Here is a 16869-nt window from a genome sequence, read left to right on the forward strand (position 1 = left end):
CGGAGAGGCCTGATGGGCAAGGCGAGTCAGGTCTCAAGGGGTCCTCTGTCTGAGCATCTACCCCGAAACCAAAATCTGTCTGTTCACTGTCTGCTATACTATACTCTTCTGACATAACAGGGGGCTATCCCCGAAAGAGTTAATTCAGAGCTCCAGTTAACAGTCTCCTGCATATAAAAAGAATGTCTCGGCTTAAAACCCCTTTGATGGCTTTCTAACTTACCTGACCAGTCTGCCCGGACTTTTACAACTTGTGATTGTGAATTGTTTACAGCCCCCTAACCATGAGAGGCATGCAGCTTAAAGCATCTTAAAGATATAGAGCCTTTTAGAGTTAAGAATTAGTTTGGTGAAAAGTTTGTTGAGTTAATGTTTGCCGCCAGGCCTCTATATCCTTTATCTTTTAGGCACCTGGGAGGATATTAATCAATGTAAATGGGATGCAGAAATAGGAATATAGTAGTTTTGAAGTTAGCAATACTAGACTTTTGAGTTAATGAATTTTCTCTCTGTTATAAATCACTGTACTCCACTTTCTTGTTATAAATTGTTGTGTCCTTGCTATGTAAGAATGTAACTTTATTTAGTGCTTTCTGAGAGTGGCACTAGACTTTGGGAAGAACAACACTATTACCCTTATCAGAAAAGGGCTGTAAAATGCTAATTGGCCTTCCGGCCAGAAGATGATGTAAATCACCTAAGACTTGTGTATACAACTAGGTATGCAGAGAGAAAGCCTGGTCTCGATAAGAGTCAGGGCTGCTGACGCTGGATAATTTTGTATTATCCATTGATCTCTATGTAAAATCAAAAGTATATAAGGCCTTTCTGGACAATAGAGGATGGGCCAGTCACTGGAAAGACTGGTTTTCCCCGTGTCTTCTTTACTCTATTTTCAGGCTGAATTCCCATCTAGGGCATGGAGGCTCGCCAAGTCTACTTACTTGCCCTGGCCTCTAAGACCCATGAGAGAGGGAGCCTAAGGTGGGGCACCCTCCGCTATTCAAGTGGGCGCCGGTGGCCTAATGTAGACAGTGCAAGTTCCTTGTCTTGGAACTTTATTAGTTCTCCACGTAAACCACTTTATTCAGCCTCTTTTCTCCACTAAATTTTCCTACTACACTATTTCTTCCTAATCTCTCTTTATATTTCTAAATAAGTAAGTTTTTCCTCGCCTACTCTGTCCACCCTTTGAATTACCCTGGATCCACTGGGGCTAGACCCCGGCACCTTTCCACCAACCTGGCCTGTTTATTGGCTTTTGAGCGGCAAGCAGCTGGACCCCACATGCCTTTTAGTAACATAGACAATAGCCTAATGCCTCCCAACTTCAGGGAACACATCTCAATCTCTCCCAAGCACTCTTTCATGCTCTGCTTGGATAGAAGCAGTGGTAGGGAGTCTCATGTCTCTGTAGGTCAGTGTGGGCCTGGAATCTCTTCCCTTCTAGCACAAGTCTTAATACATCTATGAATGGTTAGTTTTTATAAAAGTCTCTGACCTGGAGTGCTGGAGAGAAACACAGCCTTCCAGATCTATGACATCCCTTCCAAAAACATATTCATGAACCCTGTCTATATTAAGGCTCTAAACTTCTCTCTGATGGCTGAAGTTGAGTGATGGTCAATGGACCATCTGACCACTTCTAAATGGCTTCCTGTTCAGATATTTAATAATTCTCTTTAGAATGAATGGGCACTCTTCAATGATTGTCTTTTTTAAAAAATTGAAGTTGATTGACCTGTATGCAGGTCAAGAAACAACAGTCAGAACCGGACGTGGAACAATGGACTGGTTTCAAATTGGGAAAGGAGTACGTCAAGGCTGTATATTTTCACCTTGCTATTTAACTTATATGCAGAGAACATCATGTGAAATGCTGGGCTGGATGAAGCACAAGCTGGAATCAAGATCTCCAGAAGAAATATCAATAACCTCAGATGTGCAGATGACACCACCCTCATGGCAGAAAATGAAGAGGAACTAAAGAGCCTCTTGATGAAAGTGAAAGAGGAGAGTGAAAAAGTTGGCTTAAAATTCAACATTCAAAAAATAAGATCATGGCATATGGTCCCATCACTTCATGGCAAATAGATGGGGAAACAATGGAAACAGTGACAGAGTTTATTTTCTTGGGCTCCAAAATCACTCAGATGGTGAATGCAGTCATGAAATTAAAAGATGCTTGCTCCTTGGAAAAAAACCTATGACCAACCTAGACAGCATATTAAAAAGCAGAGACGTTACTTTGCCAACAAAGGTCCGTCTAGTCAAGGCTATGATTCTTCCAGTAGTCATGTATGGATGTGAAAGTTGGACTATAAAGAAAGCTGAGCACTGAAGAATTGATACTTTTGAACCGTGGTGTTGGAAAAGACTCTTGAGAATCCCTTGGACTGCAGGGAGTTTCAACCAGTCCATCCTAAAATGAGATCAGTCCTGGGTGTTCATTGGAAGGACTGATGTTGAAGCTGAAACTCCAATACTTTGGCCACCTGATGCGAAGAGTTGACTCATTTGAAAAGACCCCGATGCTGGGAAAGATTGAAGGCAGGAGGAGAGGGGGATGACAGAGGATGAGATGGTTGGATGGCATCATGGACTTAATGGACATGAGTTTAAGCAACCTCTGGGAGATGTTCAAGGACAGGGAAGCCTGGTGTGCTGCAGTCCATGGGGTTGTGAAGAGCTGGACACAACTGAGTGACTGAACAGCAACAACAACATAATTGACCTACAACACTATGTTGGTTCCAGGTGTGCAACATAGTGCCTCAATATTTCTATACATCCCAAAGTGATCAGTCTAGTTACCACCTGTCACATACACAGTTTCTACCAAACCATTGAGCATATTCCATACTTTACATTTTATCTTTGAGATTCATTGATTTTGTAACTGGAAATTTATACCTTCTATTGTCTCCATCTATTCCACTCATTCTCCCACTGCCCTCCTTTCTGGCAACCCCCTGTTTGTTCTGTATATCTATGAGTCTGTTTCTGTTTTGTTTCATTGGTTCATTTGTTTTTAGTTTAATTTTATTATTTCTTCTTCCAGTTTTATCAAGTTATAATTGACATGCATCAGTGTATAAGTTTAAGGGGTACAGCAGAATGATTTGACTTATATACATCATGAAATGATTAGCACACTGAGCTTGGTGATGATCCATCATCTCATATAGATACTAAATTAAATGAATAGAAAAAAGATTTTGTCTTATAATGAGAACTCTTGATTTAATCTCTTAACAACTTTCACATATAACATAAAGTGTTAATTATATTTATCATATCGTACATTATGTTTAAGTTGCTTCAGTTGTTTCCGACTGTGTGATCCCATAGACAGCAGCCCACCAGGCTTCCCTGTCCCTAGGGTTCTCCAGGCAAGAATACTGGAGTGCGTTGCCATTTCCTTCTCCAGTGCATGAAAGTGAAAAGTGAAAGTGAAGTCACTCAGCCATGTCTGACTCTTAGCAATCCCATGGACTGCAGCCTACCAGGCTGCTCCATCCATGGGATTTTCCAGGCAAGAGTACCGGAGTAGGGTGCCATTGCTTTCTCCAGATAATCTTGCTAAATTTAGCTAATCTATGGTTGGCAGTGAAGGTAAATGGGGTGATGTGAAAATTAATAAAGGGAAACCTCACTGAAATGGAGTTGGGAGGCCAGAAGGAGGAGCTCTCATGCACATATTGGTTATTGTTTTTCAGTCACTAAGCCATGTCTAACTCTTTTGCTCTTTTGCCACCCCAAGGACTGTAGCCTGCCAGGCTCCTCTGTCCATGGGATTTCCCAGGCAAGAATACTGGAATGGGTTGCCATTTTCTTCTCCAGGTGTTGTACATTATACCCCTAGTAATTATTTATTTTGTAGTTGGAGGATTATACATTTTGACTTTATATGTATATATTTGGCTGTGCTGGGTCTTCTCTAGTTGTGGTGCATGGGGGCTACTCTCTACTGGTGGTATAAGGGCTCTAGGATTTATGGGCTCAGTTGTTGTGGTTTTTGCCAGCTTAACCACCCCAAGATATGTGGAATCTTCCCAAACCAGAGGCCAAACCCATGTCCCCTGCATTGGTAGGCAAATTCTTAATCACTGGATCACCAGGGAAGTTTGATAGCTGTCGTTTGAATGGGTCAAACTTCATGTGAGAGGACCAGCTCACTAGGTCAACTTGGACACACCTGGTCAACTCAGGTGATAAAGGGGACTGTAGAGTTTTCTGAACAATGTTTCCAGCTCTCAGGCAGGATTTATCAGGAATCCACAAGTAAAGAAGGATATCACGTAAGAGAGGAGTAGGATATGGAATTGCCATACATTTATCTTGGGAAAAGTTCATCTGGAGGAGATGTGATTGGGGCAACATTGAATCGTGGGACTAGGGGACCCCAGATTTCCAAGTTGGTAACATTTACATGGGACTCGAAGAGAGAAGCAACATCTTTCTTAGTTGCTGGAGGTTTAATAAAGAAATTGAGATCACTGTTAAATTGGCTGAACTTTTATTTGGTTTAATCACGCAGTGTTTCAGGGATGGAGTGCTTTTCATAGATATGCCTTGTTCCATCTTAGAAGCTATTTCAAACATCAGACACACGAGAGCTAGCGTATATGGAACCTAGAGAAAAATTTTTTAAGAAACATAAAGTTTAAGGTAGAATGTACACTTTGATTTCTTTATAAAACAAGAGTTTTGGGCAAACAAGGAATTGGGATTACTGAATAATAATAGTCACATTTTCCTTAGACTCTCTGCCAGGCACTGTGGCGTGTGCTTTTATCTGTCTCATCTCATTTTGTCTCATGACACAATTCATCCATTTACTGATGAAGAGGTTGGAGCCCTGAAGACTTGGAGATACCCAGTGTAACCAGGTCAGCAAGCGCAGAGCTGGGCTGAGTCCCACAGCAGCCAGGACCCCTAGCCCTTACCCCCTCCTAGTCCCCCTTATGAATGGGATATTTCCACACTTCTTTTTTTGCTTGTTTTTCATTCTATTTCTATCTTCAAAATCAAATATAAATCAGTCTCTAAGGAAAAGAATTTGCAAAACACCTGAGTCCAGCAGACAAAAATGGAAACAGATAGCTCCATCTGAATGCTTCTGGGCTAGCCAGTGAGGATTTTCTCTGGGAGAAGAATTCATGAAGTGTTAGGATTAGGCTGCACCTGGCCAGCCTGCTTCTTATCCTCATTTGAAGTCAGAATTATGTCCTCACTATGGGCTTCCTTGGTGGCTCAGATGGTAAAGAATCTGCCTGCAATGTGAGAGACCTTGGTTTGATCCCTGGGTCGGGAAGATCCTCTGGAGAAGGAAATGGCTACCCACTCCAGTATTCTGGCCTGGAGAATTCCATGGACAGAGGAGCCTGGGGGATTACAGTTCACAGGGTAGCAAAGAGTTGGACATGACTGACTGAGCAACTAACACTTTCATTTTTCACTATGTGCAAGGCATGGTGTTGGGTTTTGGGGCACCATGGCATAGAAATCAGACACAGTTTCTACTTTTAGGAAACTCATATTCTAGATAAAGAAAATACTAAGGTAAACAATTACAGTACAGTGTGATAAAGTAGAAGATAGGACAAAGATAAGGTTCTGTGAAAAGACAAGAGAACCATTCTGTCTGGGGTGAATTGGTGAAGCTTCCATGGAGATCTTTTATTTAATATGAAACTTGAAACATGAGTGGGAGTTTGTTGAAAAGTGGAAGACAGACATTCTGGGCAGAAAGAAGAGCTTGAGTTAGAGGATAGGTGGAGAGAGAGTGGCTGGGGCACTGGCGAAAGACCAAGTTTAGTGAGGCAGGTTTCTAAGCCTGAAAGGGCTTAGAAAGGAGTTATGAAGCCCGAGTCGACAGCTGACGAAAGCGTCAGTGGAAACATTCAGCAGAAATAGGAAGTGTGAGAATCTACTCAGCAGAAATGAACTAAATCGCCCACGGTGACAATCCTTTGGGCTTGTCACCCCAAGCCACAGGTTTGTAATCCAGCTCCACCACTGACCGGTTGGCTAATGCTGAGATTATTACTTTAACTCCACAGTTCTCGGTTTGTCTATAAACTGTCTATTCTTGTTGCTGTGAGGACGCCTTGAGATGAAGGCATCATGGCTAAAAATGTTAGTTCTCATTGACAAAGTTGGCAGCTGTTGACAACACCCAGTAGAGCCCAGGTTTCCTGGAAGACTGGGACAGGATCTGCCTGGTCTCTGCTATCCTCCATTCCCTGTCTCCACAGGAAGCTCGACACTGCCTTTTCTGGGAATAAGATCAGTATTTTTTTTCAGGCTCTCACTGGTACTACCATCTTCTACCTTGCCTGAACTTCCCAGCCAACAATGGGGTCTCCACGGTAGGAACGGTCAGTTGAGGGGAACCGTTCTGCAGAGGACAGGCTGCGGAACTGGGGAGAGCAAACACTGTGACACGAGGATCTAACAGATCTGACAGTGAATGCTGCACGGGGCCTGGATTAGGTCACAGTGTTGGTGCTTTGCCTGCTGGCCAGGGTGTGACTCGGGAAGTTATTATAAGGTGCAGAGGAAGTTAGCACGGCTGGCTCTTCAGGACCTGAGCAACTGTGGTCCACATGCACTTCAACACCTTCACTGGCCTCCGCTCACTACCGTTTATCTAGTGAGTGCAGGGTTTCTAAGCTGAAATACCAAGGTTCTAACTGGGAAACTCTGTTGACTTCAGAAGGGCTGTTAGAAGACCCTAAGCTTCTCATTTTCCCCCAAAGAGCCCGAAGAAAAATGCTACCAAGATGTGAAGTGAAGTGAAAGTCGCTCAGTCGTGTCTGACTCTTTGTGGGTAGCCGTTCCCTTCTCCAGGGGATCTTCCCAACCCAGGGATAGAAGCCAGGTCTCCCGCATTGCAGGCAGGTTCTTTACCAGTTGAGCCACAAGGGACACGCCAAGATAGGAAGAGTAGCTTTCTTTTGATGGTGGAGTTACAGAAGACTCCATTTTTTCCCCTTTTCTTGTAGCATTGGTAAAATAATAAAGATAATTCCCCCCCGCCGCCCCCGCCGCCCCCGCCACCACCACCACCCCCCTCCACACACACACATTTTGCTTTGGCCAAGCTGCAAAGCATGTGGGATCTTAGTTCTCTTACCAGGGGTAGCCTCTTGCAACAGAAGTGCGGAATCTTAACAACTGGAATGCCAGGGAAGTCCTCCCCCTATTTTTTTTTTTTTAAGAGGAAAAGCCTGGAACCCAGAAAGTGTGAGTTGCTGGCAACTTCTAACCTATGCAGCGTCTTTACAATGACCGGGTTCTTCCATTCCACATGGCCTCATGTAATCCTCACAGAACCTGAGGGGCAGATGTTTGCTTGTCTTTCCCATGGGGAAGTTGATGGTCTCAGAGACATAAGATGAGCTGGCCAAGGCCACACAGTGTGAAGGGCTCAGCTCTACTCCCTGCCCAGGGCACTATCAAACCAGAGGCTGGCAGACCCTGGTCCCTGGCATAGATTCAGATCTGAGTGTCCTGAGTTCCCCTTGGGCCAGCTTCCTTTGCTGTTCTGTGTTGCAGAACTGACTCTGGACCACATCCTGCCCCAAGGAGTGAGGACATAGCCCCAGGAGGGGAACAATGGAGGCGGGGCCATCAGCGACAAGAGGCTCTTCTGACCTTTTTGGAATCTGTGAGTCCCCTGAGAGGCTGGAGAAGGAAAACTGGAGAAAACTTGTCTGGGGAAGCCCAGGTCCAACTCTGATACTTACAAAATGCTCTGGGAAATATGCCTCATTTGCCAACCCCGTTGTTTCTCAAGGTTTTGGTTTTGGGTCTGTAGAAGAAAAACATTTTCAAATGTTACCAGATGAAGTTTTTTTCTTAGAGATATCATTTTAAAAATTTCCACTACTTCCATGATTCAAACAAGACCGTGAAGCTAAGTCCTCATGTCATAGGGAAAGCGGAACCTCAGAGAACCCAGAGAACACAGAGATTCAAACTTAGGCTTGTGCCTTCCAAGGTGGAGCCTTGAAAGATGTCGAGCTGAATGGTAAGGGCCAGTCTTGAGAGAGAAGTGGTTGTCTCATCACTAAATTTTCCTGAGTAATTATTATGTGGCAAAGGGCTTCCCTGGTGGCTCAGAGAGTAAAGAATCTGCCTGCAATGTGGGACACCTGGGTTCGATCCCTGGGCTGGGGAGATCTCCTTGAGAGGGGAATGTCTACCCACTCCAGTATTCTGGCCTGGAGAATTTCATGGACAGAGGAGCCCGGCAGCCTATAGTCCTTAGGGTCACAAAGAGTTGGGCATGACTGAGCGACTAACACTTATACAGAAAGGAAAGAAGATAGTATTATGTAGCAAGCAATGTTTTTAGAGATTGTCTGGATTTTCTACTTTAATTTCACTTTTGCTACTTTAGTTTTAAAGATGGGGAAGCTGTGGCCCATATCACTCATCCAAGAAGTGGTGAAGCCAAGATTTGGGTCCAGAGATCTAGTTCTGGGCTCATATATGATCACTCTGGACCAGGGTCCTATGTGGGCTACTATGCTCAGGCAGGAAGTGTAGCAGAGAGTAAGATAGTTTAGAAGCTCATTGGTTATGTCTCCTGTCGTGTGGGTCTCTTGAGATCTTGTCTGGACCTCCATAACCATCATCCAAAGCTGGAAAAAAAAGAGTCCCCATTTTCTGCATGAGGAAATGAAAGGCAAAAATAGGGAATTGTCCTACTCAAGGTCACAGAAAGACATGGTCGCAGGATAGGATTAGAAACCAGACATTTCATCGGGCCTGTAATCCCCTCTCTCTCTTCTGGGATTTCTCCCTATTCAACAGAGTTGGGGCCAGTGATGATGCCTGGGCAAGTAATCAGAGCATCCCTTGTACTGGAGCATCTGCAGAACCCAGGAACACTGGGGGTGGGGGGTTGGAAGTGTGGTGTTTGGTAAAAGAGGATGAGCAAAACCAGAGAACAGAGTTCCTTTGGGATCCCAGTGATGCAGCTCCAGATACAGGGTCCCAGAGCATGGATTCTGAGACAGGTCAGTGGATGGAGGAGTTTATCAGAGAGGTGTGTTCAGAGAGACAGGTACAGAGATTGACAAATATGATGGTAGGGAGAGAATGATTATGTAGTTCTTGAGTGGAGGAAGGCTCCTTCCATCAGGACATTTATGGTAATTATTCTTGGTAAAGAGAAAGAAAATGTTAGAGAGAAAGAGATCCATCATCGTGACTAATAAGAGACTCTTCTACTGAGCTCTCACCAGCAGTGCTACGGTCAGGGCTGGGCAGGAGAGGCCCTTACCTTTCGCGGTTTACATTTTTGTTTAATGTACAGACTATACCACAGAAGGCAGAACAGCACTGAAATCCTGGTTGGCAATCTTCCTGCAGTGTGCAGAAATCAGTACAGTTTTCTGGGTCTGATCGGCAGGGTGGAGGTTCCAAGATATACCCTGGAACACAGAGTAGGAAAGAGAAGCCTGGAATGACATTCAGAACTCTAGAAGTCCAAGGAACTGCCGGGGAACCAGGCACGCTGATTCCTCCTGGTGTGGTCACAGGGAGGTAGAATAAGATTTTGGGGCTGAGAACTCTTTCCATCAGAGACAGAGTTTGGGAGAATCCTGCACGCAGGGGTCACTCATCATACTTGCAGATCAAATGCTAAGTCCCCATCGGCCCTGGTTGAGTCTGGTTCAAGGGAATGAATGGCATATGTGTGTGGGTCCATTTGTACTGATTCGTTGTGTAGACTCAAACAAACAATAGTTTATCCTAAGGTTTGACCTAACGTGTTATTTGTGCATAGGGAGAATGAGTAAAAGGGATGATTTTTGAAATGGATGAAGACCACATAGCACACTCAAGTTATTGGCATCAGAATGCTAGAACCCAAATCTCAAATGAGTTCTGGGGATGACTTCTTTCATGGGAAGAAGAATGGGTATTTCAGAACGGGGTGCAAAGATCAGCTGTTTCATCTTCCCAGATCTCTAGTGATTGAGAGGTCAGAGTTCCACGGTCCTCCACTTTCTATTGTTGGAGAAGAATAAGTATTTTATGTAGACATTCCTTTACCCCATCTACCAGAAATTAGATCAAAGCCAAGAGCACCTCTATCAGGGGATCCTGCCCCAAGGCTCCAGCTCACGATATTCTCTCTGTTCCTGAACTCTAAGACATTAAGAACGAACCCATTAACTCCTTTAGTCAAGCTCTGCCAGATCTTAATTTTTATTCCTTTTGACTTGTCTTTTCTTTGGGGCAAATGTCATAGGAAGAGCATTCTATAAGTCTTTGTTGGTTTACTGCTCTGCAGGTATTTGCAATTATAAGGGGATCTGTAGGATATCATGCTGATCTAAAAGGAGTAAGTGGTGAATGAAGCTGGGGCTATAAAAGTAATAGCAAATGACACCGGAGATGGTGAGTAAGAAGCCAAGACTCAAGCTGATGACAATTTGGCAGAAACCAGGGCTTCCCTAGTAGCTCTTGCAATGCAAGAGACTTGGGTTCGATCCCTGGGTCAGGAAGATCCCCTGGAGAAGGAAATGGCAACCCACTCCAGTATCTTTGCCTGGAAAATCCCATGGACAAAAGAGCTTGGTGGGCTGTATAGTCCATAGGGTCACAAACAGTTGGACACGACTGAGTGACTAACATATAGTACTCAGTACTCAGCCTGTCTCCTTTAGCTCACTGGATCAGTGCAAGAAGTTGGGCTTCCCTGGTGGTTCAGTGATTAAGAATCTGCCTGCCAATGCAGGGGTCACAGGTTCAGTCCCTGGTCTGGGAAGATTCCACATGCCGCGGAGCCACTAGGCCCTGGAGCCACTAGGCCCTAGCGCTACGACTACCGAGCCTGTATGCTGCAACTACTGAGGCCAGTGTGCCTAAGCCTTTGCTCCACAACAAAAGAAACCACCGCCACAGGCAACCTGCGCACTGCGATGAAGAGTACCTTTTGCTTGCTGAAACTGGAAAAAACCCTCGTGCAGCAATGAAGACCAACACAACCAACAACTTAAAAAAAGAAATTGGAGCTGATCCCCACTTTGGAGAGCTCGGGGCTCAGTGGAACACTGTGGGAAAAGAGTCCATGAGCTAGGAATCTCAGAGAGGGTGATCTTCTCAAGTTTTGCTTCCTTTTCAGGGTATCTGGTCCTAATCTCACTATGGTACTTACCAATCTTCCATAAAGCCTCCATGTCTCTCTTTCCTTAAATTTTAGTCTTTGATTCTCCAGCTAGCCCCTATCTTGGATACCCCTGTTCTCTTGCAGCTTGTTTAGCCTTCCTTGGTTAAACCTGTACTCTCTCTCTGAGAACCCTAACATAGGACCTTGCCTCCCTAGATACACGAGACATACACATAGTCCTCTCCTGAGCCTGCAATATTCTGAAGCTACGTCTCCTATGGAGAAGTGCAGGGATAATGAAGAACAGCTCTTTTTCCATTTGGTTTTGGTCATCAAAGTAACTGTGGCCAGAGCTCTTATTTGGTTGGAGCTAGGCAACAGTGGCTGCAGAAATGAACTTAACACCTTCCCATGGATGCTAATCACTGATAACTGTGCAGGCACCTCTGAGCATTTAACATGGGAAATGTAATGCAACACTTTGCTTCCTTTCCTCCCAAAATATCCTCTGAGGCTAAGATTGTGTAGGTCGCAGATTGAATTCTGCCAATTTAATTTTCCTCTCTGTTTCAATGCTTGAAAAGTTGGCCCAAGCATCCATGAAGAAGCTGGATGATGGAGCTGATAACATCGACAGTAGTTAATACTTATTGAGCACTTACCCCGGTTCAGCAGGGGCACTCTATGTCTACATGTATCGTCTCCGTTTCTTCTCCCAACTACCCCACTATCATTCTATCCATCACAAAGATAAAATCCCAAGGCCAGACACTCTACTTAAGCTCACTCAGTGTGAAACAAAGCAGGGATTCAAACCTAGATTTTGCTGACAATAAAACTTGGACTCTTGAACACGAAATTGTATTTTTTCATGAGATGTACCCATCCCTCACATCCTCTCACCTCTCCAGATGCTTCTTCCCTCCCCTGGGCCCAGACCCAGCACCTACTCCTAAAATGTTGCTTGGGACTCCCAGACACCAGCTGCGATGCTAAGCGAGTCAACAGCAGGAGCTGGAGAAACAGCGCAGGCTTCATGCTGCTGGCAGAATGGGTGGGCAAGTCCTGGTCAAAGTTATGACCAGGCACAGCTTAGAACAGAAGGCAAAGTGAAGGCGAGGAGCTGTGACTGCCTTACACCGTGTCCGCCAATTAGGAGGCTTTGGCAGAAATCCGGGCACCTCCCAGCCACGCCCACATCCACACTCTCATCACCCCCCTCATCCTGACGTTGTTAGGTCTCTCATCGACCTCTGTCTTGTTAATATCCTTTCGCAAAGTTTTAATAAGTTCTTCCACGTAGACTTCTGGCTTGTCTTTGTTATATTTATTCCTAGAGGTTTGAACTGTTAAAATTGTGAACAGTATCCTAACTTTTTAATTATTCCTTTTCCTTTGTTGCTAATGTAGATAAATGACTTTTGCGTATTGATCTGTAGCCAGTTATCTTGCTAAACTCTCGCATTGTTTACCGTAATATCTTGATGTGTTCTTTTCAGTGTTTAGAGTATTCAACATCATCTGCAAATAATGACAGTTGTATCAGTTGTATTTTTCCTCTTGGAACTTTATTGCCCCCCCCCCTTTTTTTTTGGTTACACTCCGTGACATGCAGGCTCTTATTTCCCCAGCCAGGGATTGAACTTCATCCTCTGCATTGGAAGGAGGATTCTTAACCACTGCACCATCGGGGAAGTCCCCATCATTTCTTTTTAATGATGATAACATTTAAGATTTATTCTGTTAGGAACTTTCAGGTATATAATACACTAAGATTAGTTGTAATCACTAGGCTGTATATTCCGTTCCCAGAATTTATTAATTTTATAACTGAAAATTTGGACCATTTCTCCAAATCTCCTCTTGTCCCCCAACCTCCAGCTCTTATGAACCACAATACTACTCTTTGTTTCTATGAGTTCCTGTCTGGCTTTTTTCACTTATCTTAATGCTTCAAGTTTCATCCAAGTTGTAATCAATGCCAGGACTTCCTTCTTTCTGATGGCTGACTAATATTCCATCACATATATATATCACATCTTCTTTATCCAGCCATCTATTGGTTGGACTTTGGTTGTTTCCGTATCTTTTAAACTATGTTCCTTCTTTAATTTCTTCTGTAAACTATTTTATAAACAAAATACAGACCTACAGTTTTTTTTTTTTTTTGCAGAAAAAATGGTCTGTTTACAAAAGAGGAAGATTAGCTGTGAGAGGAGGACTGGTCCTGTGGCAGCCCCAGTGTCTCAGGAGTGGGCCGTGGTGAGGGGCAGGCCAGGTGAGGAGACAAGCACTCCTTGCTCTGCCCCGGCTTGGCCAGGAGAGGCAGCGAGGAGCCCAGGACCAGCTTCCTTCCTCCCTTGCCTCTCCCCACTCAGCTCTCCAGGGGCTTCCGGGCCAGACAGAGCGCTCGCCACTCTGCCAGAGCCATGAGAGCCCAGGCTCTGCTGGCCCTCCTGCTCCTCTGCGTTCTGCTGCTGCAGGCCCGGGGAGGGCAGCACAGCCAGAAGAGGAACCGTAGGTGGAGGGAGGGGTGGGAGGGGGTGGGGGGGGGGGGGGGGAGGGGTCCGGAGGGGTGACGCGTCCAGTCTAAGGAGGACCCAGGAGTTCGAACTTTCCGGCACATCCTATTCAGACCACAGCACTATGAAGACTCTGGTTCTTCCCAAACCACGGTCTTTCAGCCTCTTTATCTGGCTCTGGGAAGAGTGATGGGGGTGGAGGGGGAAACTGCATCTTCTCATTCCCCATCCCCCAAATCCAGAGACAACGTGGTACCTACAACAGGGAAAGATACACCTGAGCGAGAATCAGGTGGGAAAACAAACAGCTCTTCTTTGGTTTATGCACACAGGTGACAGGTAAACACTCCGAGACATTCAGGGGAGTAGGTGTAGCATGAAAGTACATGGGAGAGCAAGATTTGGGGTGCAAGGGTCAAGGTAAATTTATCTCAGAGGGAGTGGGATGGTGAGAGTGGAAGGGAAACACTGAGGGTGCTTTTTGCTGGGAAGCGGCAGGGATGGTGCAGACAGTGGCAGCCTGAGAGGAGAGAGATGACGAAGGGGCAAGTTCATCTTCCTTTCTGGTCCCAGCGATTGTGGAGAGTAGGGGAGAGTTAGCAGGTCATCCTCGCCTTTGTGGAGTTCTCAGGGATCGGGTGCAGGTTCTGTGGAGGTGATTTGGCCAAAGCCATGACTAATATGGGAGACGCAGTCCTGTTGCAGGATTATGGAGAGAGTCCAGGAAGTCCAGGCATCAAGGTCTATTGGGGAAGAGTAGGAGGAGTGGGATTTAAGATACTACCCATCACCAGGATCTGGTGAAGGGCGGAGGTGAGTTCCCTGGAAAGTCCAAGTGTCTCCTGAGTAGATTTTGAGGTCTCAGGTCTCTGGGGAGGCTTTCAACTCGAGAGGAGTGCTCTGAGGAACCTGGTTCTATTGACCTTGCTTCTCCTCCTGCTCTTTTTAGATCTCAAAGCTAAAGCCTGTACCAAGCAGCCCAGGGAGTTTACTTGCGGGAACCACTGTTCATACTTCCAGCACTGTCCACAAAATACCATATGCTGTTCAACCTTCTGCGGGAACATTTGCATGAATGTCCTGTGAGTCAGAGAGCCTGGGGCTGTGCATCCTGACCCCCCGCAACCCCCCACAACCCACAACCATCTCCGAAGACACTGTGCCTGCGGCTGAAGATGAGGACCTGACCCTGGACACAAGGATGTCAACAGGAACGCCACCCTGTCCAGCCAGTATCTGAACAACCTGTCCCTGTCAAATAAACCAGAACAAATGTGGAAGGGCCTGCCTAGTTCCCTCCCAGTGCCTGTGATCACGGAGAAGCTGGCGCAGACCCCAGAGGGCTCCCACTTTTCTGGGTCCGGGTCTCTGATCTCTCCCCGTGTCAAGCTTCTCTGCTCCCCCTCCCCACCTCCCTCCTGCCTCCCTGCCAGGCCCCTGAGAGCCCAGCCCCCCTGTCCCTCTGCTCACTGAACCAGGACTCGGGAGAGAACCTGCTCGTCTGCGGCACCTCCTGGTCCTCAGGAGAACGTGCCTCACTCACCAGGAGCCACAAAGGGCCAAGTTCAACGTGAGATGCTGGGAGGCTAGACCCTGGGGCACAGAAGGGGACGCCCCCCAGGAGGACTCTTCTTAAACTTGATCCACCCCCATCCCATCCTGCTCATTGTCCTTGAGAGATTCAGGTCACTGTCTCTTTGCAACAAAGAAAGTGAATCCCAAGGAAGTGAGATGACATGTCCAAGGTCAAAGGAGAGGGAGAAGTCGTGGTCTGCTTGGAGGAGGTTTCCTCTGTGCTCCCCTCTCCGCATCCCAGTGGGACGGTCCATGGGGAGTGAGTCCTGTGCTGTCCCCGCTCCAGCACCACCAACAGGCTGCTCGTGGAATGGGGCCCGGCCTGCGACCCCTGAGACTCCAAGCCCTTCCTTTAACTGCGCGGTCCCAACCTTTCCTTATGGCCTCCTCTTTCTTCTTTTTTTAATCCAGAGGAAGGAACAGTTGGTTCAGGGTGATGTGACTAGGATTAATCGGCACAGGATGCCTTGGGTCTTGCCCCTGATTTCATGGTGACTCAGTAGAAATTCATCCCTGGGGTCCAGAATCCCTACTACTCTGTGCAATCACCACTTCTCTGATGTGGTCCTGGGACTAAGGAGAGACCAGGCGAGTGTGGCCAGCTGGGACATGGGGTCAATTGTGAGGAACTCGGGAGGGCAGACCCTGCTGGAGGTGGGGACGTGGTGCTATGCTACAGGCCAGTAGCTCCCGCTGAGCATCAGTGAAGCAGACACGCCACGCCTCCATCGGCCCAGAGCCTTCGACCCATCTCAGGAGCATCACAGGGCTTCTGGTGCTGCAGGGCCTCCTCCACTTCCGCTAAGAGCTGCCCCCAGATAAGGGGGCCTTAGGAAAGAGATCATGATCTGCTAGCAACTCAGACAATCATTGGAGGTAGTTGGGTGCTAAGGGCATGCTCTAAAGGAGCTCTTATGTGGTACTTCCTCAGATAACCTCACTCTACAAGCATTTTCCCAATGCTTGGCTATCCCCTCAAACACCCTGGGACAGACGGTTAAGAGAGGCAAAATTACCGTCCAGAGAGCCATTTTGTGAATCTCCTCCCATGTCCAAGTCCGCTGTGTCCTACTTCATGGGTACATCTTAGGTACCAGGCTGACCTATTCCTTGCCACTGGTGAACACCGTGGACCATGAATTTTACTAGAAGCAGCTGCCCTTCTCCCTTGTGGTACCTGGTACCCTGACCCTCTCTGGACAGTCCACCCTGCTCTAGAGAACTCAGAGGCTACATCTAGAATGCTATGGCTAGGAGGAGTGCTTGCCCAGATGCCACTTCATGTTCTGTTCTTATCAGAATAAACAATAGCCTCTTTATTACATAAGAGGGAGGAGTAGGGGGCCCCTTGGAAGACCTTGAAATCTATGGAGACAAAGGAGGAAACAAGTGCAGACTTTGCCATGATGCGGGTCTCCAAAATGTCAAATCCCTGTCTACAGAAAATGGCAGATCAGGACTGATCTGTTTGTGACAAACACATGGGCTCCTGGTTGCTATGCCTTATTCATTCATTCATTCATCTATTTGCCTGTCTGTCTCTCTATATATTTATTTATTGCATGATTTGTTCTCCTCTCAAGTTCCAGTCTTCTCCTAACAAATTTTTACCTCTCGTTCCTATCAACCAAGATAATC

The 16869-nt window shown here is 46.2% G+C and overlaps 2 protein-coding genes across 2 annotated transcripts; one reads left to right on the plus strand and one right to left on the minus strand.

Moving 5' to 3' along the window:
- Positions 1–7776: 7776 nt before the first annotated feature.
- WFDC13 (WAP four-disulfide core domain 13) lies at positions 7777–12172 on the minus strand. Its single transcript, XM_040248742.1, has 3 exons — positions 12085–12172; positions 9299–9449; positions 7777–7819 (listed from the first exon to the last, which is right to left on the minus strand). Exons 1-3 carry the CDS (start codon positions 12170–12172, stop codon positions 7777–7779), a joined length of 282 nt encoding a protein of 93 aa, XP_040104676.1.
- A 1220-nt stretch (positions 12173–13392) lies between these two features.
- On the plus strand, positions 13393–14928 carry WFDC10B (WAP four-disulfide core domain 10B). The gene is made up of 2 exons (XM_040248908.1): positions 13393–13651; positions 14606–14928. Exons 1-2 carry the CDS (start codon positions 13564–13566, stop codon positions 14740–14742), a joined length of 225 nt encoding a protein of 74 aa, XP_040104842.1. The 5' UTR covers positions 13393–13563; the 3' UTR covers positions 14743–14928.
- Positions 14929–16869: the final 1941 nt, after the last annotated feature.

This window comes from Oryx dammah, unplaced genomic scaffold, assembly GCF_014754425.2.
Source record: "Oryx dammah isolate SB20612 unplaced genomic scaffold, SCBI_Odam_1.1 HiC_scaffold_10, whole genome shotgun sequence".
NCBI classification, from domain to species: Eukaryota; Metazoa; Chordata; class Mammalia; order Artiodactyla; family Bovidae; genus Oryx; species Oryx dammah.